The sequence below is a fragment of the Equus caballus genome, chromosome 18 (genome assembly GCF_041296265.1).
Source record: "Equus caballus isolate H_3958 breed thoroughbred chromosome 18, TB-T2T, whole genome shotgun sequence".
NCBI classification, from domain to species: domain Eukaryota; kingdom Metazoa; phylum Chordata; class Mammalia; order Perissodactyla; family Equidae; genus Equus; species Equus caballus.
The window spans coordinates 49,403,907-49,431,813 of record NC_091701.1 but is presented as its reverse complement, the minus strand read 5'-3'; the positions used below and the strand labels follow the sequence as shown (position 1 = coordinate 49,431,813).

Genomic DNA, 27,907 nt, shown 5'->3' with positions numbered 1-27,907 from the left:
GGCAATTAAGAATTCCTGGGGAGTTCCATGATTAGGTGGCCAAAGTCTGCCGACTAGTGTTTAAAAATCTTGATTTCCTGCTTTAACTCCTAGATTCTTTTAAGTTCAATGAAAGACAATTTTTCTGGAAGACCTTGAAAATTCTCAATCTGTTCCCAAAGAGATTAAAATAATTTACTATATAAAAAGGCAGAGTGGGGGCCAGACTGGTGGCACAGTGGTTAAGTTCTCAGGTTCCTCTTCTCAGCGACCTGGGATTTGCCGGTTTGGATCCTGATTGCAGACATGGCACCACTTGGCATGCCATGCTGAGATAGGTGTCCCACATATAAAGTAGAGGAAGATGAGCATGGATGTTAGCTCAGGGCCAGGCTTCCTCAGCAGAAAGAGGAGGACTGGCAGTAGTTAGCTCAGTGCTAATCTTCCTCAAAAAAAAAAAAAAAAAAACAAAAAGGCAGAGTGAAAGGAAATAGCATGGTACATTATTTTCAACTCTGAGTTCTTTTGTGTTGGTTGAAGTAAAATTTTTTTTAAAGATTTTATTTTTCCTTTTTCTCCCCAGACCCCCCGGTTCATAGTTATATATTTTTAGTTGTGGATCCTTCTAGTTGTGGCGTGTGGGTTGCCTTCTCAGCATGGCTTGATGAGTGGTGCCATGTTCACCCCCAGGATCTGAACCAGCGAAACCCTGGGCCACCGAAGCAGAGCACGCGAACTTAACCACTCGGCCACAACACTGGCCCCAAGAAGTAAAATTTTATTATTGGCAGCTGTTAAGAATCCCTAATCAAAGTTTTCTGCAATGTATGATACCGAAGTACCTTTCACACACTTCAGGAAACTCAAGAACGAATTGTTAGCTTAGCTGTCATAGATAGCAGCTGAGAGAATAGAATTAGACGACGTCACATCTGCTTATATTGATGGGGAAGAATAACGTGACAAAACACCATTGCACTCTTGAACTATAGAATATACAAGTGAGGAGGGGATATCCTCTCTTGACCCTATAAAACAAATCTGTTTATCACTGAAAATGAGATTCCCACTATGTTTCCAGGCTTTCAGAGACTAGCAGAGATATTCTCCACCATCTGCTTTATGAGTTTTCCAAGGTCTTCTCTAACACAAAAGGAATTAACCAGTGGGAGAAAACGTGGTCTAATGATATGTCAGAATTTTGTTCTACACCTGTAATAATATGAGGCAATTCATCTAACATCGAATTCTGGAAACATCACCTTTTCTGGAAAATATTATAAGCAAGGCCTTGGTTTATTCTTTCCAGTAATTTTGGTATCTCATTGCATTTTCCCAAATTTAGTATTATGAAATTGCTGCTGTTTTTGTGGGAGCACTCAAGTAATTAACATTTTCAACATAAAGGCCTCAAAAGTCATCCTTGCCATTTCTGAGCTGGCCAGAGATAAGGCAGCTAGCTTCCATTTCTAACTGAGCAACCAATGCATGCCCTGTAATGCTAGAGAGTATACATCTTTTGAAGTACTGCTCTTTGGTATGTCAAAAGGTAACAGGGACTATCAAAGTTCAGGGTGATGCACTGAATGCTGAGAAAGAAAAGAAACAAACAAAAGGGCAGCCGCAGATATTCAGTAGCTGGCCTGGCACTCTCAGCTAAGCCATGTCATTCTCCTATTAGAAAAAAACAATCTCAAAGAATACCAACTGTATTAGTCAGCATTCTCCAGAGAAACAGAACCGAAGTGATTCATATAGATATGCAGAGAGAGATTTATTATAAGAGATTGACTCATGGGATTATGAAGGCTGAAAAGTCCCAGCTGCAAGCTGGAGGCCCCGGGAAGCCGGTGGTATAGGTCCAGTCCAAATCCAAAGGCCTGAGAACCAGCAGAGTCAATGATTTAAGTTCCAATCTGAGTCTGAAGGCCCGAGAACCAGGAGCTCCAATGTCCCAGGGCAGGAAAAGATGGACATCCCAACTAAAGAAATAAAGTAAATTCACCCTTCCTCAGTCTTTAGAAAAAATTAGTTAATTTTTTTTATTGAGATACAATTGACATATAACATTGTGTAAATTTAAGATGTACAATGTGTTGATTTGACACATTTGTATATTGCAATATAATTACCACCATAGCTTTAGCTCGCATCTTTATCAAGTCACATAATTATCACTTCTTATTTGTGGTGAGAACATTTAAGATCTAGTCTCTTAGCAATTTTGAAGTATGCAATACAGTACTGTTGAGTCTAATCACTATGCAGTGCATTAGATCTCTAGAATTTACTCATCTTCTAGATGCAAGTGTGTATCCTTTAACAACATTTCCCCAGCTTCCCCATGCCCCAACCTCTGGTAACCACCATGCTACTCTCTGTTTCTATGAGTTCAAATTTTTTAGATTCCATATATAGGTGATATCATACAATATTTATCTTTGTCTGGCTTATCTCACTAAGCACAATGCCCTCAAAGTCCATCCATGTCTTTGCAAATGGCAGGATTTCGTTCTTTCTCCTGGCTGAATAATATTGCATTGTGTGTGTATATATATACATCTTCATCCATTCATCTGTTGATGGACACTTAGGCTGTTTCCATGTCTTGGCTATTGTGAATAATGCTACAATAAACATGAGAGTGCATATATCTCTTTGATATCCTGTCTTAATTTCCTTTGGATATATACCCAGAAGAGAGATTGGCGGATCATATGGTAGTTGTATTTTGAATTCTTTGAGGAGCCTCCATACTGTTTTCCATAGTGGCTGAACCAATTTACATTCCCACCAACAGTGTTCAAGGATTCCCTTTTCTCCATATCCTTGCCAACACTTGTTATCGCTTGCCATTCTAACAGGTGTAAGTTGATATTTCATCATGGTTTTGATTTCCATTTCCCTGATGATTAGTGATGTTGAGCATCTTTTCATGTACCTGTTGGCCATTTGGATGTCTTCTTTGGAAAATTTCTATTCAGGTCCTCTGCCCTCAGTTTTCCTGATTTTTGTTCTATTCAAGCCCTCCAAGGATTGGATGAATGATGTCCATCCGCATTGGTGAGGGCGATCTTCTACGAATTCAAATGCTAATCTTTTCTGGAAACACCCTCACAGACACATCCAGAAATAATGTTTTACCAGCTATCTGGACAACCCTTAGCCCACTCGAATTGACACATAAAACTAACCATCGCACCAACCTCAGACAAGGTCACTCTAAGAGCAGGATAAAATATGACAAAGCAAGGCCAGTTCATAATTTTGTCCAAGCACAGGCAAAAACAAGGTCATTGTGCAATCCTCAAAATACTAAACATCTCTTTGTCTTGCTAAGTGAGTAACTGTTATTTCTGTGTTCATTCATAGAATTGCTTGAGCTTTCTGACAGCATAGAATCTGGAGCAAACCCCCACTTCCTTGGACGCTCTCCGAAACCACCCAGCTAAAACCCAAGTCCTGTAATAGATTTTCTTCCTAATACCCCATAACCGAGACACCCTATCATCCCCCACAGTGTGTTGTCTCTCCCTGCAATAAGTAATAAATCCAGATTGTTCAATTACAGGTGTGCTCCTGGTGGTCTTTGGCTGAAGGGCATTGACAATGCTATGAGATAGAAATCCTTGCTATGCCTGGATTTTCATCTTTGAGAATGTTACTTTTTAGTATTAAAATAGAAATCACAAAAATCACTATATTCAGAAGGAAGTAAAATGTAAGCAAACCTAACATGAAATCTAGTGTACAGAATTGCTGAGAGGACAGAGAGGGAAAGTGAAGAGAGTAGGTTCGTTGATCAGCATTTTCTTCCTTAATATGAAGTGTGTTACTATTAATGACCCCAGAAGGGAGGGTTAGGAGATGGGGCAGGGGGCGGCTCCATCTCTAAGCTTGAAGGGTAGAGGGAATTTCAGCAGCCTTCTCCCTTTTTGCCAGCTGATGTACAGACACAATTTCATTTCATTTTCACAGCAGTTTGGCAGATTTTAGCACGGTCACCGCTGCTCCCTGACTTGAAAGATGGAGAAATTAAGGCCTGGAGAGAGGTTAAAAAGCACGTCCAACAACGTAGAGTGAAGCCATAGGCAGTACCAGGGTCTGTGAGATGTCAAAGTTCATAGCAAGACACTTCACCATTGGCCTCTAAGTGCTGCCAAGTACTTGCACACCAGTGGGAAGAAACCATTTTAAATAAAGAGCTAAGCCAAGAAAAAAATAATTGGAGACTGATTTGTTTTAAAAAGTCTTATTTTAAAATTAAGAGATGCAATATTACAACTGTTGTTAGTCATTTTATTATTTTCTTATTTTCAAAGAATTTCTTTCTTTTATTCTTGAAAAAAAATTGAGTTAAAATTTCAAAAATGATAAAACCAGCAAACATTGCAGTCTCTGAATATAATACTACTTATATTGAACAAATTTTGTTGTTGAATAAAAGAATTTTGAATCTGGTTCATTTTGTCTTTTAATTTTTACTTACCTCATAAACTACTTAAATAATGTTTCCCACTCTGCTTCTTAATATTGAATTTATTTTTTGCAAGTTATTTTTTATAAATCATGTTTGAGTCAGTCCTTGTGGTCTGGTGGTTAAGATTTGGTGCTCTCACCTCCAAGGTCCTTTCCTTGTCGGGGAACCACACCACCCATCTGTTGATTGTCGCACTGTGGCAGCTGCATGTTGCTGTGATGCTGAAAGCTGTGCCACTGGTATTTCAAATACTAGCAGGATCACCCATGGTGGACAGGTTTCAGTAGAGCTTCTAGACTCAGACAGACTAGGAAGAAGGACCTGGTCACTCACTTCTGAAAAAATTGACCACAAAAACCCTATGAATAGGTGCTGAACATTCTCTGATACAGCACAAGAAGATGAGAGGATGGTGCAAGAAGACCAGGCAGTGTTCCCCTCTCCTGTACACAGGGTCCTTAGAAATTGCAATTGACTCTGCTGTATACAACAATTCATTGCTGATCATTGCCCAAAATTTATTCATTGGGGTTGTAAAATAATGATTTTTCTAATTTCATAGGCTTTTAAAAATCAGGAATAGATATTGATTTTTATTAAATATTTTTTCCACATCTATCAAAATGATCAAATATTTTACACTAAGCAATCATTGCATTGCTGGGATCAATGTTGCTCATTATATTTTTTTCATAAACTGATGAATTATATTTAACATCTTATTTAGAATTTTTAAGTCTATTTTCAAAAGTAACTCTATTTTTTTCTTATAACCATCTTGTGTGTTTTTATGTCAAGGTCACGCTTGTTTTATAAAATGCATCGGGTAGCAGTTCCCCTGGTCCCTGCTGGGCTCTCCATGTCTTGGATGCAGGGGCTGCATTTACGAAGGAGCACTAAGGCAACCCAGCAGTATTTATTTGGGCGTTGCTGGTCAGCTACACTAACCCAAGAATGTTGCCAGTTGGTTGTGCCCTTCTAGCGGTTTTTATTTTTACTCGTTAAAAAATAAATAATTAATTAAATACATAAAGCACAGATAAGCAGAAAGAACAACAAATAAAAAACAACTATCCATTCATCGACCAGAAGAAATCATTATCAATGTTTGAGTTTATCTTTCCTAATAATTAGACTGTTTCACGGAGTTACTAACCAACTAAAAAAACCTGCTTTTGTCTGTGATTGTTAGTGAAGGTTATTTCTTGAACCAAATTATTCTTTCATTTGGCTACTTTGATTACAGAGAAAAGAGATAATAATTGCAATAATTCTTTTTTTTTTGGTCTTGTTTTCTTTTATAGGGTTATTGCCTGCAGATTGCAATCACCATGTCTGACTCAGTAATTCTTCGCAGTGTAAAGAAATTTGGAGAGGAGAATTATGGCTTTGAGTCAGATGGATCACGTAAGTGGCCTTTTTCTCTCACCATCTCTTGCACAAAGGGGTTGGAACAAGCTAGCGAAGTTTTAAGGGGCAGAGAAAATCAGCAATCCTATGTAGGATCCTTACTGGACATGTTTCTTACACATGCATGGGCGTTTGCTCCTAGAATCCATGTAATGGAATGTCTGAAAGAGCCAGGTAAAAACACACTCATACCCAGCATGTAGTGAGCACAGCTGGTTCAGAGTAGTCATTATTTTTGAAAACAAATCTTGTGATTTTAGATTTTACATAAAAAGAAACTGAGAGTTGGATAAATTTTTAAAAACTTGGCAAAAATCACTTCACTAGTAATTAATGGAGCCATAATCCTAATTCGATTCTGTCTGATTCCCACACCCAAAATATTAATCTCTGTCTACACTATAATGCCTCTTTACTCTTACTTGAAATAAATTAAGTTGAAATGCCAGGGGAATCAGGATGTGCTGTCCCATGGTGATGGTTGACATTAGCACCTTAGCTTCCCTACACTCATGACCCTGAGCCTCCACTTTTACTTCCTACCCTCCATCTGCTCTGATCTATGCTGGAGAAAATAATATGTGGCTTAATCTTATGGCTTCTACTGGCATGGATGTGTCATTGACCTCTTATTGTCTAGTTAGTTTATGGTCTAAATTTTAAACAGATAAATTCTCATGTTTCTAAAGAACCAAACAATAAATAAATATTCGTTTTACTTGGTAATTCAAAAAATCAGATTTTCTTTAGCTAATTTAGAAATATTGGTCTCCAGTTGGTGTCAGAAGATACAAATATTTTATATCTTGGAGAAAAGTCCAGAAATGTAGTCAAGCCAGCAGTCCTGAACCTGAAAGAATGTCCTCTTCTATACTGTGGGGAGAGAGAGAATATGAGAGAAAGGAGTAAAAGCAAATAATCACTTTGCAATGTTCCACAAATAAAAGTAACTTATAAGAATGTTTTTCCAGAGCAAAATTGTTAATGACTATGTTGCACTTTGTCATTGTTATTAACTGCTTTATGCATTGTTTTTGTCCTGACAGATAGCAATGATAAAAACTCAAGGTAAGTGACTATTTTGACAACACAACCTCCTTTCTAGAATAACTCCATAATATTCCTATAAAAGGCACAAAGCAGAGAGAATATTTTTGTGCATATTGTACTTCCTATAAAGTGGTATAGATAATCCATTCTTTTTCTCTTAAAACATTACTGTAATTTGATTTCAAAAACCTTTTGGAATATCCCTTCTGGATTAGGTCCTAATCTCCCCTATGCATCTGGGAACACCACAGAATTTCTCATCGAAACAGGCAGAGGCAAAGTTGGACAAGTTTGATTTCATGGGCACAGGGCAGGTCCCTACACCCCAAATTCTTCCCATAGGCAAATAGTAGACATCTAAAATTTAATTATTAGATATTTATCTTTAGTTTAAGAGTTTAAATCCTCATATAAAACAAATGTCAGCTAATCATACTTTGAGCAGGATTAGATGGAGTCTAACTTGGGAGACAGAAGGGCAAGCTCCTGAAATAAAGATGGTGAAAGGGAGAGGTTGAAGGTATTTCAGGAACCTTAAGTAATTCACGGCAGAGGGAGGTATTGGATGTGGTAACATTAGCTTTGGACTAGGAGTGGTAGGGTCAGCCTGTGCCCAGAAGAACCACACTTTTCTCACTGGGTAGGGAGAAGATGAAAATAGATGTGGCTCAGATAAATGGTAAAAAGAGGATGAGCAGGAAGGTGGAGTGAATTCTTTGGTTTTTAGAGGAATTGAATCTATTTTCTGATGGGTGCGGTAATGTAGAATGAGAAGATCACAGTGAAAGTTTGATACATCTGCTGGGGAGAATGGGAGCAATCCGTGGGGATGTGGGAGGAAGTACAGTGTTGTTGGATCAAGCTAATGATGGAGACAATACTTATTTACTCACTCATTCCACAGGTATTGATTGAGTGCCTATCAGTAGTCAGACACTATTATAGGTGCTGAGGATACAGAAAAGACCAAAATAGGCAAATACCTCTGCCATTGAGGAGCTTACATTTTAGTGAGGGAGACACAATAATCACCATAAATAAATAAAATATATAGTATAGTAGCTAGGGATAATCTAACACTTTCTTTCTAGGAAGAAAAAGTAAAAATTGGAATGGAGTTATAAAATGGTATGGAGGAAAGTTGAAATTTTAAAGACTTTGGCCAGGGAAGGCCTCACTGAGAAGCTGACTTTTGAGAGAAGGTCTGAAGGAGGTGAGGGAGTTGGCCATGCAGGTATCTGAAGAAAGAGCATTCTGATGAGAGGAAAATAGCAAGTGCAAAGGCCCAGAGGTGGGAACAAATTTGGCATGGACAAAGGTCAGCAAAGAGGCCAGGTGGCTTGGGTGGTGAGAACTGGAGTACGGTAGGAGGAGACAAGGTCAGAGAGCCAACTGGCCAGACTGTGGAGGGCCTTGGACGTTTCAGCAGGAACTTGGCATTCTACTCTGAGCTAGAAGAGAAGCATAGGGCAGCTGAGTGCCAGGCATGGCATGTGTCGGCATCAGTTCACATGGTGGAGAGGTTGTCTCCAGCAGGCCCAGCAGGCCGGCTTCAGGAGGAGAAGGGCAAACAGCTGGGTGGATGCAGAGATGGACTTTCCAAGGAAGCATTTGGGGAAAAGGATTGAGGATGATGGTGAGAGTGTGGTCCAAATGGCAAGCAGTGGGACCTGAGATGCGTGGAGAAGGAGGCAAAATCTTCATGGAGTGTAGCAACTGTAAGTAAATGAAGGGTTTAAGGGACTGCAGGTCTCAACTGAGATGACAAATAAATGTGGAAGGAGGAAGGAAGTGCTAAAACAAGGTACATGGGCAGTTCCAGAGTGCCAATGTAGTAGAGTGGTTCCCAGTAAAAGCAAGGTCCAACATATGTCCATGAACAGATGACTCAGGTGAAGTAGAGATCCCTGGAGTTGAGAAGGTCAAAGAAGGATTAAGCACAACTTTATGAGAAATGAAATGAATAAGAAATACTAAGGAAATACGATTTTATGGGAAGTCTGGGAGTTTTTCTGAATTTTCATCATATCAATACTATTTTATGTAGTCAAATTTTTAAGGGCTACAAGGAAGCTTTAAATCAGCTAATTCAACCACCTTAATTTACCCACAAGAAAATGTAGGTAGAAGTAGGTCGAGGGTAAAGGCTGATGTCCAATAGTTATTTGTTTCTGTAACCGGAAGTACAGAGCACTTTTTTTTTTTGGTGAGGAAGATTGGCCCTGAACTAACATCTGTTGCCAATCTTCCTCTTTTTGCTTGAAGAAGACTGTCACTGAGCTAATGTCTGTGCCAATCTTCCTCCATTTTATCTGTAGGATGCTGCCACAGCGTGGCTCAATGAGTGGTGTGTAGGTCCATGCCTGGGATCTGGGCCTGCAAACTGTGGACTGCTGAAGCAGAGTGTGTGAACTTAACCACCATAACCCTGGGCCAGACCTAGAGCATTTTTATTTTCTTTCAATACCTCTCAGAAAAACCTCATTGAATCTCTGCTGAACATGAGATATAGTTATACAGAAGTCTCTAGAAGAAGTAAATTTCAAGAATAAAAGCTTGTTTTTAAGATGCCAGGTTTGGCAAGAATTTCTCAGCCAGTGGAGACTTTCTTTCTTACTAAAGAATGACTCAAAAAATCGCCTCCTAGTGCCGGCCCCATGGCTGAGTGGTTAAATTTGCACGGTCTGCTTCAGTGTCCCAGGGTTTTGCAGGTTTGGATCCTGGGCTCAGACCTAGCACTGCTCATTGGGCCATGCTGAGGAGGCATCCCGCATAGCTTGACCAGAAGGATCTAGAACTAGAATATACAACTATGTACTGGGGGGCTCCAGGGAGAAGAAGAAAGAAAGAAAAAAAAGAGGATTGGCAGCAGCTGTTAGCTCAAGTGCCAATCTTTAAAAAAGAAATCACCACCTAGGCAGAATTTCTCATTGTTCTGGAAAAGATGGTCTGTAAATCCCTATGTTTTTCTTCTCAGGTTACAAGATGAGAAGAAAAGTAACAGCAGTCAAGTTGGCTTCTTTCAATTGGTAATAAAACTGTGTTGATTTATGACATAGGTTTTGCAACTGTGAATTGTTCAGATCATGGAGAAAGTGTTAAAACTTGAGTCATATTGGCAGGTTTTTAACTACAGTGACCACTTTTTCTTAAAGCTTATCTCTGTGATAACATGCTGAATAGCAACTAGAAATATATTGCTGATTAAACACACAAATGCTATCTGATAGATCAGAAAGTGTCCTGGAAAATAATTGCTAAGCCCATAATGATCATTTTAGTAAGGAAAACCATCATGCAATCAGATCATGTATATTTATTCTTAAAGTCTTTAGAAATTTCGGAGTATAGGCATTTTCTCCAAATTTACATGGGGTGGAAGCATTTCTAGGCAAAAGTAGGCACTCTTCATTGTCAGTATCAGTTCTGGGAGCCACCTTACACTTTCACGGAATGGCCCACACAGTACATTTACATGGCGATGACATCAGTGCCAGTGATTGTTTCTCCCTCAAGTTGTGGATGAATAGCCAAGAACGAAAGTAAGCTCTTGAGGTAAAAAGGATGAATTCAGAGGCTAGGAAAGAAATACCATGAATTAGCAATGTAAGAGTCTAATGTCTTAGATAATTGATGATCATTTATTTCAATATAATTAGTGAGAACTCGACTGTTCAATTAAGATGATGCCCATAAAATTTGGTGTTGGTTGTTATTTATCAGAATCTAGTAACTAAAATTCAGCAGTCCTCCGACCTCTACTGCCTTTCACCCGTAAATTACCTGTGAATCCTTTTGTTTTTCAAGTTTCGATTTTCTTCAACAAGTGACATTTGGCTGATGTTTGTGGGAGCTTTATGTGCATTTCTCCATGGACTAGCCTATCCAGGCGTGCTACTCATTTTTGGCACAATGACAGATGCTTTTGTTGACTATGATGTTGAATTACAAGAACTCAAGATCCCGGGAAAAGCGTGTGTGAATAACACCATAGTGTGGATCAACAGCTCCCTCAACGAGAACGTGACAAATGCAACACGTTGTGGGTAGGCTGATATTTTTTACTTTTTCCATTTTTTGCTCATATCTTAAATTGTAATTCAAAATGTGTAAAGAGGACTTTATTGACTGAGCTGGGGTGGTATCTAACACAGAGAGAAGAGAAACATAAGTTTATCAATATGTCTACAAATTACTCTGCCCCGAGGTTCTTCCTATCCTAACAGGTTTTCAAATCCTAACAAAAAATGGAATTGGAAATTGGCCACTAATTACATCACCCAAGGGCCAGCCCTGTGGCCAAGTGGTTAAGTTCGTGCACTTGCACCCCAAGGTTTGCCAGTTTAGATCCTGGGTGCAGACCTACACAGTGCTCGCTCATCAATCCATGCTGTGGCAGCACCCCACATAGAAGAACTAGAATGACCTACAACTAGGATATACAACTATGCACTGGGGCTTTGGGGAGAAAAAAAAGAAAGAGGAAGATTGGAAACAGATGTTAGCTCAGAGCCAACCTTCCTCAAAAAAAAAAATACATCACCCAATTTTAACCTCTTTTTAGACTACAAGCTTGAGGATGACACTACCAATAGTTATTGCTACTAGGAAGTTGACCCATGAATTTCACTTGAGTCCTTGTTGTGTCCCATATCCAAGACTTCCTTTTTTTTTTTGCTAACTCCCTTCTGTTCCTCAGCTTCTTGACTGTGGTTGATGACTCACTTGATCCTCAGCCGGCTCTCTCTAAGGGGCATTTCATTAGTATGCTACAGGACTTGGAGCAGGGGCCGCCAGTCTCAGTGGTTGAGTTTCTATGGAAGAGTGGTGTGGTGCTCTGAACAGAGGGCAGTCGTGAAGAATTAGTCAGAGCTCACTGTGCTACTGTTCTCCTTGTGATAAGCCCGACAGGCTGCCTTGTAATCATGAGTCTGTAGCGTACACAGACTGACTCACCGTCATAGCATGGACTTTGCAGCCTGCCTCATGATGCCTCAGGGCCAGAACAAGCTCATTTGCACGTATGAACCCACACACTCAGGTTCAAGAGCCAACGGCCGGGCACATCCTGGCTAGAAAGACACTTAAAATGGCTCCCCCGAGTGAATTTGTATTTTTTTACTTTTATTTTTAAAATTACCAACAGGCTTGGTTCCAGATTATGAACAATTTCTTCTAAAGCACTGATGCTCTTCCATAATATTATCTATTCTTAGGGTCTTTCATTCATTCACTCATTCAATCAACATTTTTTGAATGTCAAGTAAGTACTAGGAGCTCATGTAAGTATCAAGGATATAGTGGTCATCTTAAGAGTCATGGTCTTTATCTTCGTGGAACTTAAGTCTAGTCAGTGAGACCATCATTAAATCAATGACCTTTCAGATAAATATGTAGCTGCAAACTGGTTGGTGCTTGACAGAAAAGTACAAGATAACATACAATGTGCAGAATTTCCCTTTAAAAAATAATAAACCTACTTGTTAGAAATAAATTTCCTAATATCTAAATATGTATGTTTCTTTCTAAATTTGAAAGTTTTTTTCATCTGTATAATTCAGAACAGTTTGTGTACAAGAGACTGTCTTCAATGACAATCTTCTAAGTCTTTCATTTGCGTTGGAGGACAGAAATGAACTGCTTTTTACAGAGTAAAATAACTGCAAAATGTGATGTTTGTCACTTCCTCCTTTGAAAAAAAATGCATTCAGACTTATGTATGATGCAAATTGATCCAAATCATTAATAACACTGATAAAGATAAATTTTTCAAGGGAAAATTCCTGTAACTATATCCTGTTGTGCCTTAAAATTTGGAAATAAATGTTAGAGGGGCCAAAATTTCAGATATATCCATGGTATTGGGTGCTCATAAACATTTATTAGATGAGTTAAAGAATGAATCTACCTTTAATGCCTGCATCATAGGCATCCATTAGAAAGGAATTCAGTATGGCTGCGCATTACTCACACTTTATTCATTCTTACTGGGTAGTAGTACACTTGAAGGTGAGCAAGTAGTGCAAAACAAAGAGGGACTTTCAGAAATTCATTGGCTTTGGCAGAATTCACATGAAGTAAATGGGCATTTGTCTTTTTTTAAAAAAAAATTCATAGAGATATTCGGAACTGTGTGGCCCACACCTTTCTTAGGCCATTGCTTTACCAAGAACTCCTTTGATGAGTTAAATACTTTAATTGTGAGCTATTATGGTAACTGACATGATACTGTTTGTTGCTGTTCTGAATAAATGTTTGTTCAGCTTCTATGTAGTAAAATCACTGTGAAAATGGACTTGAGGACAGAGGAGATGGACAAAGGAGAAGGGAGAGGACATTTTTCTGCCTGTAAATAGTTAATATGCCTTCCAAATTGCCCAACTCTTTCCCAACTTTCTTTCTTGGAAAAGGTATATTAAAAGTAAACTTCTGCACCTATTGTAATAGATGTATTAATCTTGGACTACATAAGGCAACTCAATGATTTTATCAACATTAGAATGCATGTACAATGGTAGGAGATTGTTTTGTTTTTCTCTTTCAATATATTGGTTTCCACATATCAATTACAATCCATTGGATGGAATTTTTAAGCTAAAGCCTTCCAAATGGCTCTCAGTGAATAATGTTGAAAAGGATTACAGAACATCAGGCCTCCTGATTTGCTTATTAGAATTTATTTGCTCAGAAGAGTTAATCAATAAGGTAAAAGAATAAAAGAAGATGAAATAAGGGGAAGTCTAAATATCACAATGCAGTTTATTTTCCTTTTATTTTATCCAATTGAAGTGTAAAAACTCAAATGCAAGCCACAAAGTCTTGTAACTTAATTGTGGAAGTGATGTACCACTATTTCTGCCACATCCTATTGGTCACACAGACCAACCCTGGTGCAGTTTGGGAGGGGACTATCAAGAGTGTGAATACCAAGAGATAAGAATCATTAGGGGCTCCTTGGAGGCTGACTACCATAGCCATTGGGAAGCTCATGGCCTCACTTGCCCCACAAATGATTGTGTCAATGTACTCATCTGAATCTGTACTTTCTCTTGGATTTCAGTCTATTTTCTTAGCAACGTACATTTAGTTAATACATTCAAGCAGTATTTTGAAGTTAGACACTGAAAGACCATACACTTTTTAAAACAACTTTATTGAGATCCAATTCACATACCATACAATTCACCCATTTAAAGTATACAACTCAATTTTTTTTAGTGTATTCACAAAGTTATGCATCCATCAGCACAATCAATTTCAGAACATTTTCGTTACCACAAGAAAAAACCCCATACCCCTTAGCTATCACTCCACAATTCCCCAACCTCCCTCAGCCCTAGACAACCACTAATCTACTTTCTGTCTCTGTAGGTTTGTCTCTTCTTGACATTTCATATAAATGGAATCACACAGTATGTAGTCCTTTGTGACTGGCTTCTTTAACTTAACATAATGTTTTCAAGGTTCATCCATGCTATAGCCTGAATTAGTCCTTCATTTCTTTTTATTCCTGAATAATGTTTCATTGTATGGATATAATACATTTTGTTTATCCAGTCATCAGTTGATAGACATTTGAGTTGTTTCTACTTTTTGGTTATTACAAGTAATGCTGCTATGAACATTTGTGTACAAGGCTTTGTGAGGACACATGTTTTCTATTCTTCTGAGTACATACATAGGAGTGGAATTGCTGAGTCATACAGTAACTATATGTTTAACCATTGGAAGAAATGCCAGACTGTTTTTCAAAGTGGTTGTACCATTTTGCATTCCCACTAACAGTGTATGAGAATTCCAATTTCTTCACATCCTCACCAACACTTATTATCTATATTTTGATTGTAGCTCTAGTAGGCTAAGTAATGGCCCCCAAAGATATCCAAATCCTAATTCCTAGAATCTGTAAATGTTACCTTATGTGGAAAAAAGAATCTATGCAGATGTGATCAAGTTAAAGTTCTTGGGATGGGGGAGTTGAAGAATCAAGCATCTTCTATTGTTTTTCTATCTCTATTTCATTTATTTCCACTCCAATCTTTACTTTTTTTTCCTTCTGCTTGTCTTAGGCTTAGTTTTCTCTTCTTTTCTAGTGACTTAAGGTGAGACATTGGGTTATTGATATAAGATTTTGTTCTTTTTTTAATAGAGGCAAAAAGAGGTATATATTTCTCTCTAAGAACTGCTTTAGCTACATCCCATAAGTTTTTATATGTTACATTTTCATGTTCATTAATCTCCAAGTATTTTCTAGTGTCTCTTGTGATTTTTTCTTTGACACATTGGCTATTTCTGATTGTACTATTTTATTTCCACATATTTGTGAAAGTCCTCAATTTTTTGGTCATTAATTTCTGCTTTCACTCCATTGTGATCATAGAACATACTTTGTATTATTTTAATTCTTTTAAATGTATTGAAGCTTATTTTATAGCCTAGCATGTGTATATACTGAAGAGTGTTCCATGTGCATTTGAGAGGAATATATATTCTGCTGTTATTGGGTAGAGTGTTCTGAAGATGTCTGTTAGGTCTAATTGGTTTATATTGTTGTTCAAGTCTTCTATTCCTGTTGATCTTCCACCTAGTTGTTCTATCCAATATTGAAAGTGTGGAATAGCTGGTCTTTGACTATTATTGTTGAACTATCTATTTCTTCCCATGAATCTGATAGACTTTGCTTCATGTGTTTGAGGTCTCTGTTGCTAGGTACATATATTTTTATAATTGTTATAATTTCCTGATAGGTTGATCCTTTTATAATTATAAAATGATATTTATCTCTAACAATAATGTTTTAAAGTTTATTTGTCTGTTGTTAGTACAGCCACCCCTGCTTTCTCATGGTTGCTCTTTGTCATGACATATTTTTTGCATCCTTTTACTTTCATCTTGTTTGTATCTTTGAATCTAAAATGTGCCTCTTGTAGACAGCCTATAGTTGGAGCTTGTTTATCTAGTCTGACAATCTCTGCCTTTTGATTGGATTGTTTAATCTATTACATATATAAAACAAATGTAATACTCTCAAAAGTGACTAAAAGAGGCAGACTGACTAGAGATCTCAAGACACAAGTAATGACACAGTTCTGAGTTCCCTAGGTTTTCTTTAGGCCTCATATTTACTATATTGGGTGCTGGGAAAGCTACAACCTGGGAATATAATGAGTTCAGTACACAAAAGACCCAACAAAATCCTGCTGTCTCTAGATAATGGATCAGAAAGAGGCAGACTAACAGAAAACTTTCAGACAATAACTACTCTACTCCAGCACTACAGAAATACTACAGGAAAAAACTGTAACCTCACTTCTATCCATGCCAGCAAAGCTTGAGTTGGGAACCTAGCCCTCCACCCTTGCCAGGTGGCACTGAGCCTCTGCTGTGTTTCTCCCCTACCCCACCCCTGTGGTGTCAATCGAGAACATGTGGAGGCCTGAACCATCCTTACTGTAATGAGGCACTCTTTCCCCTTCCTGCTCAGATAGTGTCAGAGAGTTAGAACGTTCACCATTGTCTCCATGGAAGGGGAAATCAAGACATTCTCAGGTGAAGGAAACAAAGAGTATTGTAAGCTGACTTACCTTAAAAGAATATCTAAAGGAAGTTCTGTAAACAGAAAGAAAATGATTTAAAATAAAATCTTGGACATCAAGAAGGAAGAACATGGTAGGCAAAACCATGGGTAAATGCAATTGACTTTTCTTCTTTTCTTGAGTTTTCTGAATTATGTTTGATAGCGGAAGCAAAAACTCTAACCCTGTCTGATATGGTCCTTTTATAACATTGTCTGATGTGAGATTTATTTGGAAATATTAAAGACAATTATATTATTAACAGGGGAGAGTAAAGGTATGTAAAGAGAGATAACATTTCTATACTTTGTTCAAACTGGTAAAATGACGATGCTAGTAGACTGTGATAAGTGATATGCCTATAATACAATTCCTAGAGGACCACTAAAAAAAACTATACAAAGAGATACACTTGAAAACACTATAAATAAATCAAAACTGAATTCTAAAAACTGTTTGAGTAGCCCACAAGAAAGCAGGAGAAAGGAAACAGAGAAATAAAAAAGGGAGAAAACAAACAGAAAACAGAAAATAAACACGGCAAAGATATATGCTCTCACCACTATAATTCACCATAGCACTCGAAGTTCTAGCCTGTACAATAAGGAAGGAGAGGAAATAGAAGGAATACTGATCTAATACTTACTGCTCAACTGTGCACTTAAAAATGGTAAAGTTGCTAAATTTTATGTTATGTGTTTTTTATTGAAATTAAAATTTTTTTAAATACAAAAACAAAAAAAGAGAATAGAGATCTAAAAGGAAGAAGTGCACCCAACTCTATTGGAGATGACGTTGTTGACATAGAAAATCCCAAAGAATCTCCAAAAATCTCCTAGAACCAATAAGTGAGTTCAGCAAGGACATAAAATACCAGATAAACAAACAGATCTTCCTTGATTTATGGTCACATTACATCTTGATAAACCCATCATAAGTTGAAAATATCGTTAAGTTGAAAGTGCGTTTAATACACCTAACCTACCAAGCATCATAGCTTAGCCTGGCCTACCTTCAAACGTGCTCGGATCACTTACATTAGCCTACAGTTGGGCAAAATTGTCTAATACAAAGCCTATTTTATAATAAAGTGTTGAATATCTTATGTAATTTATTGAATACTGTACTGATAGTGAAAAACAGAATGGTTGTCTGGGCACAGAATGGTTGTAAGCGTATTGGTTGTTTACCCTCCTGGTTGCATGGCTGACTGGGAGCTGTGGCTTGCTGCCACTGCCCAGCATCACAAACAAGAGATATGTATTGCATATCGCTAGGCTGGAAAAAGGTCAAAATTCAAAATTCGAAGTGTGATTTCTACTGAATGCATATCACTTTTGCACCATCATAAAGTTGAAAAATCGTAAGTCAAACCATTGTAAGTCAGTGACTGTACAAAATTCACTAGTATTTCTATAAATTAGCAATAAACATGTGGGCACCAAAATTCAAAATATAATGCCATTTACAATTGCTCAAAAAATTTACTTAACTGTAAATCTAACAAAACATGTACAGGACTTGTATGCTGAAAACTGCAAAATTCTGATGAAAGAAATCAGAGAAGACAAATAAGTGGGGTGACATACCATGTTAATGAATTGGAAGATTCAATATAGTAAAGATATCAGTATAGTAAAGATTCACTATAATAAAGATAAAGATATAAAGATATAGTAAAGATATCCCCCAAATTGATATACAGGTTTAATACAATTCCTATCAAAATCTCAGCATGATTTTTTTGTAACTGTACACAAGATTAGTCTAAAATTTATATGAAAAGGCAAAAGAACTAGAATATCTAAAACAACTTTGAAAAAAAATAGTGTCTGAGGGAAAAACTACCCAATTTCAAGACATATTATATAGCTACAGTAATAAAGTTGTATATTATTGACAGAGGAACACAATAGAGAACTCAGGAATAGACCTACAGGAGTATGTCCAACTGATTGTTGACAAAGGTAGAAAAGCAATTCAATGGAGGACAGACAAATTTTTAATCAAATGGTGCTGGAGTAACTGGACATCCATGGGAAAAAAAGGAACTTATACAAAAATTAGCTCAAAATGAATTATGAAGTTCAATGTAAAAAATAAACTGTAAACTTTTATAAAAATATGTAGGAGATCATTTTCAGGTCTAGGGCTAGACAAAGAGCTCTTAGACTTAACACCAAAAGCACAATCCATAAAAGGAAGAATTAATAAATTAGACATCATCAAAATTAAAAATTTTGCTCTGCAAAAGGACACTGTTAAGAGGATGAAAAGACAGGCTACAGACTGGGAGAACATATTTACAAATCAGATATCTAACAAAGGACTAGGCTCTAGAATGTATAAAGAACTCTCAAAACTCAATGGTTAAAAAACTCCAAATAGAATATGGGAAAAATACATGAAGAGGTATTTCACTAAGAAGTAAAGATGGCAAATGAGCACAGGAAAAAATGCTCAGCAATGTTAGTTGTTAGGGAATGCAAATTAAAATCAAAATGAGATATCAGTACAGATCTATCAGAAAGGCTAAAACAAAAAGCAGTGGTGACACCAAAGGCTGGTGAGGACCCGGAGGAACTGGATCACTTACACCTTGCTGATGGGAACGTTAAATGGTGCAGCCACCCTGGAAAACTGTTTTGCAGGTTTTTAAAAAAAATGACACATAGAACTGCTGTACAACCTAGCAAGTCTACTCTTGGAGATTTATCCTAGAAAAATGAAAACTTATGTTCACATAAAAATCCGTACACAAATGTTTATAGAAGCTTTATTTGTAATAGACAAAAACTAGAAACAATCCGGACAACCTTCAAGGGGTGAGTGGTTAAACAAACTGCCATACATCTATACCATGGAATACTTCTTAACAATAAAAAGGAGCAAACTATGGAGGAAACTTGAAAGAATTATGCTGAGTGAAAAAATGCCAATCCCAAAAGGTTGTATATTATGCGATTCCATTTATATAACATTTTTCAAATGACAAAACTATAGCAATAGACAACAGCTTAGTGGTAGCCAGGGGTTAAGGGAGTACCAAGGACTCTCGATCTGCCTAAGCTTGTTCATAACTGGCAGCTGTGTTTTTTGTGACAGACGCTTTATCACCTCTGCTTAGAGTGTCTGTAGAATGAATGCACTGCAGGAAATCTAAGTAAACTTTTTGATAAACGCTCATAGTTTTCCCTTTGGGGACACCCAAATTTCATTTCACAAACAGAAGACAAAGAGTATGGACTACTTTATATATTAGAAGGCTTTACTGGTAATATTACATTATACACTCTCTGTGGAGGTACTTAGCTCTTATAAGAGCCTCTGATTGTGGATATTTATATATAAGTGTATGATTTTCTAGGTCTTGTTCATTCTCTGAGTCCCCTGAATCATCATGAAAGGCTGGGAATGTGGTGAACACAGATGTATAAGCTGGTTTGGAGATTGTCAGAGAGGTTGACCAAGGCAGTTATTTCCCTTCCTCACTAATATTTTTAAAGTCAAAGCAAAATCAACAAACATTTCTTCAGTACCTACTGTGTGTAAGGTATTGTACTAGGATTCGGGCAGTGTGAGTAAGCAGCTTAAACCTAGCTCTTGCCCTCAAGTAGCTTGCAATTTACTAGCAAGACAAACATAAATATACTCAATAAAAATATATTCAGTAAAGATATTGAGTAATAGTGCAAGATGGCAATAAAATCTGTTGTGGAATAATAGCTTGTTCTGTATTATACTTCAATATTTGGTCTGAGTTCAACAGAGGGAGAGAGCAATTCAAGCTTGGGTCACAAAGGAAGGCCTGAGAGCAGGAAGCACGTAGGATGGGAACATCTATGCTAAAGATGCTGCTTTCTGATTTGCTAAAGAAGTGGACTCTATATGATTTAGATTGTCCCCAAGGAGCAGAATTCTCATCAACCAATATGTTAATTTTCTAAATGCAAAATTCCTAATTTCCTGAAAGCAATTGTTATGGAACCTGAAGTGAGTTTGCTCACCCGTTGCGCAGCAAGCCAATCTCTGACACCGGGTGTGGTGGAAGAAAGTAGGAATTTTACTTTTGCACAGCGCTGAGCAAGGAGAGAGGGCAGCTAACGCTCAAATCCCAAACTCCCCGAAAACCTAAAAGGAAGGGTTTTTATTTGGGGTTTTAGGTACGGGAGTGGGAGCATATGGCCTTGCTGGTCGGAGCTTTCCCATCAGCCTGTCTTTGGCCTTGAGACACTTGCAGAGAGGAGGGAGCCCGTGACCTTGCTGGTCAGCAGCTTTCCCACCAGCCCCTATCTCTTTGTGGGGAGGAGATAGTCCAGGTGCTTGTCCTTGACGGTGTTTGTCTCCATGGAGGATAGCGGATTCTGGAGCCAGGAAGGCAGAGAGTAAGCAGGGAATGAGTGTTTTGGTTTTAACCCCATATATGCTGGGTTTAATGTGGGGAAACTGATATCAGGGTCGGTATCACAATTTCAGAATAATTCCTCCCCTCCCTGCCCCTGCCAATCCCAAACCCTGGGCTGCAGTGTGATAGTTGTGCTGGAAAAATGCTGTAGAGCTTTCTTGCTATTTCCCACAAGCTCTTTGGCTTCAATCTTAGGAATTGTCCTGGAGAATGAAGCTTCATGGGCTGCAATCAGCAGAAAGACTGGGCTAATAAAGTGTTTTTCTCCCTCTGTGGGAAGATGACACACATTTCTCACAGTGTCCCTCTGATATAGAGGAGTTGAAAAGCTGGTTTAGATTCCTAGAGCGGGTAACAGTAAACACCCTGATTTACAGCACACATCTCTCTACCAGGGTCTTTTCAGACACCTGTCTGGCTTTTTAATAACTTTCTCTGGCTATGAGTGCTCTAGCACTGCGTAACAAGCATGAGTGAAAGGAGCCTGAGTGGACAGAGCACTGGGCTGCCATCTAGGGTCCCCCGGCTTCCAACAACCACCAATTAATTATTTTACAACCTTAGAACCTCTGCCTATAAAAATGAAGCAGGTAAGCATCTTTGCTGTGATTGGTACCATAACGTTTATTTAGGGATTTGGTTGGATTGATTATAGTTTGACATAGATAAAATGCTTTACCAATATTAAATAGAAATATATAATACATATATGTTAAATTCTTCTGTACTCACAAGTATAATCTTTGGTAGCTTGATCCTGCTTGTGAGTCTTAACCTTTTTCCCCCTCTTTTGAAGGTTGCTGAACATTGAAAGTGAAATGATCAGATTTGCCAGTTATTATGCTGTAGTCGCTGTCACCGTCCTTATCACAGGATATATGCAAGTTAGTAGCACTTCCATTTTATTTATAGATCAACATCTGGGTTCAAAGACACTACAATGAAATCCAAAGGGTACTCTTTAACTTTTAAATTATTCGGAAGCCCTAAGGACTACAGTTTAATTCCAGGGGGAACGTGAGAGAATGGGACAGGTTCTTCCTCTCAGTGAGGGGAGGAGGATACCAGCAGCTGTCTAGGGAGATGGAGAATAGACTTTTAGTTTCAACATCCTGTTCTTCCCTGCCCTCTGACTTCATCCTTGCTCCTAAACTCAGAAATAGCTGTGGGCGTGTCTGTAGAGGGAGAGTGGGCAGCCTGGAGAAAGCGGGGCATGGGGGGTTGGAGGAAAGCCAGCTTTACTTTCTTTTCCTCTTTCAATGCTAATGTCTCACCAAACGTTGCTAGAGTCCAACCCCAATTCTGTAAACCGAATCTAGAGCATATTCTAGATTTAAGCCATGGAAAGGCTTGGAGTTTCTTAACCCTTATTAAGGAAGAAAAGTATTTCATCTTTTTCCTTCCTCTATAGAAAAAATAATGAATCTTCCCACCCCTATATATTCAAGAATTCCAGGAAGTTAGTGTTAGTTGTAAAGAGAAATGAATCCATTTTTCCGGTTCTGACTTTGAGAGTTTTAACGACAGGCTTATTTTGCTTGGTTGGGGGACACTCTCAGTCGATTCCCTGCATATGTTATAATTTTTGTTGTACCTTCTCTGAAAATCGTTGTCCAACAGCCTGAAAACTATGCATGGATACTTGTTGGCACGCCTTCCAGGGCAAAAGTTGACTCAGAAGTGGCATGGAAAAATAGTGATTTAAGAGCAATAATTGACTTTTTGGCTCTGTGAGCCTTATTTTACACATGAGGAAAGTGAAGCTCAATAAAGTTAAGTCTAAACATGTCAGAGTTGAATTCAAACCCAAATTTCCTGGCTTTCCTGTTCACAGTTGTTCTGCTCACCTCCACTTTTGGTAGCAGATGCCAGAATTCAGACTTAGATCTCAAGAAGAGGCATTTTGTGAATTACGTTCCTCCTTTTTGCAACTGTTACTGAAAATGTTTTCTTCTGAAAACAGAAAAGGAATTAACGAATATTCTTTACATCATGATGCTAAACAGTCCTTGCTCTGTTTCCAGATATGCTTTTGGGTAATTGCTGCAGCTCGTCAGGTACAGAAAATAAGAAAATTTTACTTTAGAAGAATAATGAGAATGGAAATAGGATGGTTTGACTGCAATTCAGTGGGAGAGCTGAGCACAAGATTTTCTGAGTAAGTAGCTAGTAGGATGTTTTAATGTATGTGTGATTTTTTGATAATAAAATCCTTGTTTCTAAATTACATAACAATTGGAAACACATTTTCAGTTATTTTTGATATGTTTTGTCTCTTAAGTTGGGCTTTTGTAGGTAGCATGGCTTTTTCATAGGTAATGTCTTATCAAATGTGATCATTAAAAATTGAGCGCCAGGATACTATAATTTGGTTTGTAGGCTCCTTATTAAAATATTAGAAACGAAGTATTATGGAAGAGAGTTAAAAGAAATAGGGTTGTTTGGACTCAAAAGAAGAAATTGAGACATGTCACAATCTACATGTCTGTAAGAAAAACAATACAATTAGAACTAATTATCTTGCTTTGCCTGTTGAGGCAATTTCTGCACACACACAAAAAACAAAAAGAAATCCAAAATAGTTTGAGAACTAGTCAAACTGAAAACTGGATTTAAGTTCAGTTTACACCTAAATACTAGTTTGGGTTATTAATAGCCCCCCATTAATTCTGAATGAGCCCTTAGTAATTAGAAACTGTTGAAGCCTATTGAATTGAACTTTGAGGTCCCATGAAAGACTGTGCAGTGAAAATACAAGCAGACCGAATGTTGGGACTCCTACATTCCAGCTCTCATTCTGTCCCTTATTTATTGTGACCTTGAACAGATACTTAACCCTGCTAGAATACAATTTTCTAATCTCTGGGTGATGTCTTACGTCCTTTTTTTGCTATCAAGACCCAAGCCCTGTTTGCTTCAGCTGGACAAGAGATTATGAGAATGTTGCTGGGAATATGAATTTAATGCAATTATAGTCAACCAATATTCTCAAGCACTTACCCTATACAAGGCACAAAGATAGACGACAGAACTCCTGATCTCAAGGAACTTACAGTCTAGAAGGAAGAATAAAAGGTGCAAGTAAATAAATAATCAGAGCTAACACATATTAATTACTTACTATATGCCAGGCACTGATACATGCTTTACATATATTAACCAATTTAATCCTCATTACTATTCCTTGAGGTAGGTTCTGTTATTATCCCCATTTTACAGATGAGAAAACTGAGGCACAGGAAGGTTGAGTAATTTGCCTAAGGAGAGCTTGTGTTCAAATTCAGAGTCTGGCTCTGGAGTTGTGTTCTTAACCACTATTCTATACTGCCCCTAAGCAGACGGCAGTAATTTATACATACACATACACACACACGTATACAGATTAATTACATTGCTATGGGAACACAGGGAGAAAGATGTTAGTTCTTCCTGGGGGGTTTATAGGGTTTAATGAATTAGGTGACGTGTGAGGAGAACCTTGAGGCTGAAAGAATTTGGCACGTATAAAGAAGGAAAGAAGGGCCTTCGAGATGGACAAAGGAAATCAGCTATAAGAAAGAATGAGACGCATAAAGTAGTTTCCAAAAGGCTTTGACAACATTAAATGGACATTAGTTGGGAAAACTGGGTTAAAGACAAACTTACTTGCCTATGAGGGGAGAGGCTTGATAACTTCCCAAGTTGCAGCAACTTTTCTAAGATGTGAGAGGCTATGTTTCCCAAGGGTAATGGAGTACAGAGATGGGAATGTTTGGAAGGGAAAGATTGAGATTCCTCAGCAAGACATTTGAATTGACCAAGTCCAGTTTTAGTGATCAAAGCCTCTTGTTTCCAGTGATGTTAATAAGATCAATGATGCCATTGCCGACCAAATGGCCATCTTCATTCAGCGCATGACCACAAGCATCTGTGGATTCCTGCTGGGATTTTACCAGGGCTGGAAGCTGACCTTGGTGATTATCTCTGTCAGCCCTCTCATTGGGATTGGAGCAGCCATCATTGGTCTGGTAAGAATGTGTTCTCACTTTTCTCTGTGGAAAGACATTTGCACCCAGAAACAGTAAAAAATGTGAAGCTTGATTCTCTTCTCCTCAGTTTGTTTAGTCAACATCATTATTACTATTTTGATTTATTTTGTTTGATTATTCCCCAGTACCAAATAATCTTCCATAGATTAGGGACTAATGATGCTTTAACAACATAAGTATTATTGTATTAATAGCAATAACAACTACATTTATTGAACATTTACTGCTTTGCCAGGCAGTGTTAGGGGCTTCTTATACATTATCTCTAATCTTTGCCACAATCTTATAAAGTATTAACATCATTTTAAATATATGAAATGGAGGCTTAGAGAGATAAAGGGACTTGTCTGGGACTGCACAGCTAGCGAATGACAGAATAGGATTCAAGGTCAAAGGAGTCTGACTTCAAATCCCAGCCCCCCCTGCAATACACCCATTGCTTCCCATGGTCTCCCAAGCTCAGATGCTCCCTTCAAAAAGGCCCAATAAACATACCCAGATCAGTAACACGCACATAAAAGAGATTTCTGCAATCACACTGTGTTCTCCATTCCATCTGATCAGTTTGAGAGAGAGGTTACCTGATCCGTCCTGAGCAGTATCCAGGTCCCAGCCTCCTTTCCCCAGGTATGCAGGCCAAGACAAAGTGTAGGAGTAAGAATTTTGGGTTATCTAAGTTAAAAAACTCTCCCAAGAACTGAGAAATTATTATTTCTTACTTTTAGAGCAGCCACAGTAGATAGCAGGTCATGGGGCCAGGCACACTAATAATAAGTTGTAAAAGAACAGAATTCAAGAGAAACGCTACAGACACACTCACACATCATTGAGCAACAGGTACCAATCTCCGTGATGATATTTTCCAGCCAAATATTCTCTACGATCCACTGGCGATATTAATCCAATGTTTCCCAGGTAATATAGAGTGACAACAGCAAAAAGCTCATTCCACTTAACTAGGTCATCACCTGGCTGTACCACCTGGTTCAAGAAAGATATGTTTAACTGGTCAAAACTTCAGTTTCCGGGCCGGCCTGGTGGTGCAGTGGTTAAGTCCGCACATTCCACTTTGGAGGACTGTGATTTGCTGGTCCGGATCCCGGGTGTGGACATGGCACCGCTTGGCAAGCCATGCTGTGGTAGGCATCCCACATGTAAGGTAGAGGAAGATGGGCATGGATGTTAGCTCAGGGCCAGTCTTCCTCAAAAACAAAAAACCAAAAAACTTCAGTTTCTTCATCTTTAAAATAAGAATAATATCTCCCAAAGTCTTTTTGATGATTCAAGCTATAACCCATGTTATGCACTTTGCATGGTGTCTGATACAGAATTAATTGATAAAGAGATATTAGCTTTTATTTTTTTCCAATCCACCACATCACACAAGCTTTCCAATAGATTTTCTACCAAACTCTACCAAACTGTAGACAAAATTTTTCTACCAAACTGACACGACAAGTGCCCATGTTTCAACTTCTTGTAAATGCCTCACTGACTTGGAATGCTGTAGCTCTGCGCTGGTTTTTTCTTGAATTCAAGTCGATGCATGTTTGTGTAAAATGATAGAAGCAGCTTCACTGGGCTCAATTCAAAAGCAGGACCAAAAAAAGGTGGAGGTGTACTTCATGACGCATTAGAAGTTGTTGTGGGTTTTTTTTTAAGATTTTATTTTTCCTTTTTCTCTCCAAAGCCCCCAGGTACATAGGTACATAGTTGCATATTTTTACCTGTGGGTCCTTCTAGTTGTGGCATGTGGGATGCCGCCTCAGCATGGCTTGATGAGCGGTGCCATGTCGGCGCCCAGGACCTGAACCAGCAAAACCGTGGGCCACCGATACGGAGCACACAAACTTAACCACTGGGCCATGGGCCAGCCTCTGTTGTGGGTTTTGTATGCCTGTGTCTGACTTTTATCCCTGCAATGAGAAATGTGAGCAATTGTTAGACATTTCCCAATACGCATCTTTTAAGCTGTATCAGCTTAATTGAAGTATCCTGAGATTATTGAATATGCCATTACAACAAAAACAGATTATCGTTCACAACCACTTAATTTTCTCCTTACTGTGCTGCTAAAACATGTTTCAGAAATAAAATAGAAGAGGATTGTGATAAAAACTGCAGTCATCCATAACACCCAAATTCAAACTTTAATGTCGATAAAAATAACCTCATTTTCCCTATTGTTGCCTTCTTAATTCCCAAATTTTATAAAATATGGACTTGTGTGATAAATATATTGTAGTAAAAGGCTATTTTTACTTATTTTGTATCTTAGAATTCTGTTTAAGATTTTGTTTGATAAGAGTTTTGCTGCTAAAAGTTTGGAAAAACTCTTGGAGAATGAACTCCCATTTGGGTACTTAGTCTGGGTATTTTTTAGGTTTCTGAGTTAGCTGATCTGCCACAATATTTACTTCTTCCCCTTCTTTCCTAATCTGTGCCAGGGAATTCTTTAGTGGTTAATTCCAACTAGGACTTAATCCAAGTCCAAATTTAGAAAAAGCGATTTGTTTAATATTAAGTGCTTTTTATTTCCTTTTGTAAAAAGCAAAGCTAGTTAGTTAAACCCCTCCAGTTGAGTAGAAATAGTGTCACATGTATCTGAAGCTCTCTCCTGTGGAATGGCCTCTGCAGCACCTTGTCTTTGCATGCTCAGAACCTCTCCCTCATTCTGTGTTCTAACCAATTTGATGCCTGCACGGGCCTCCCATCTTTGCCTCTGGTGTTTGTCTGTAAATTATACAACAGCCTTTGGCCAATAGCAATGAAATGTACCATGGTTTGACTTGAAACCTTTATTAGCATAACGACGGAAACACTGTGGTCTCACAGAATGTCCTATTTGGGACTTACTCTGTGAGAGAGGTTTTGGGGCTGACTTTTAATGGACTCATTTTTACATGTCAACAACCAAACTCTCACGGATGGGGCTTAACATGAATCAACTTGGACCAAATTCTTTCCTCGGTAAATTCTA

At 38.2% G+C, this 27,907-nt stretch overlaps 1 protein-coding gene across 13 annotated transcripts in view; it reads left to right on the top strand.

The window, feature by feature from the left end:
* Positions 1-27,907, top strand: part of ABCB11 (ATP binding cassette subfamily B member 11) — an 87,453-nt gene that overhangs the window by 4,625 nt on the left and 54,921 nt on the right. For all 13 annotated transcript variants that reach the window (XR_011428253.1, XR_011428256.1, XR_011428254.1 and 10 more), the window contains exons 2-8: positions 5,764-5,866; positions 6,916-6,937; positions 9,897-9,948; positions 10,727-10,965; positions 21,696-21,783; positions 22,924-23,057; positions 24,735-24,906. Coding sequence is in view for 8 of the 13 variants with exons in the window: in XM_070241170.1 (XP_070097271.1) it covers positions 5,791-5,866; positions 6,916-6,937; positions 9,897-9,948; positions 10,727-10,965; positions 21,696-21,783; positions 22,924-23,057; positions 24,735-24,906 (783 nt within the window). In the remaining 5 variants the exon portion in view is untranslated. The remainder of the gene's footprint in view (positions 1-5,763; positions 5,867-6,915; positions 6,938-9,896; positions 9,949-10,726; positions 10,966-21,695; positions 21,784-22,923; positions 23,058-24,734; positions 24,907-27,907) is intronic.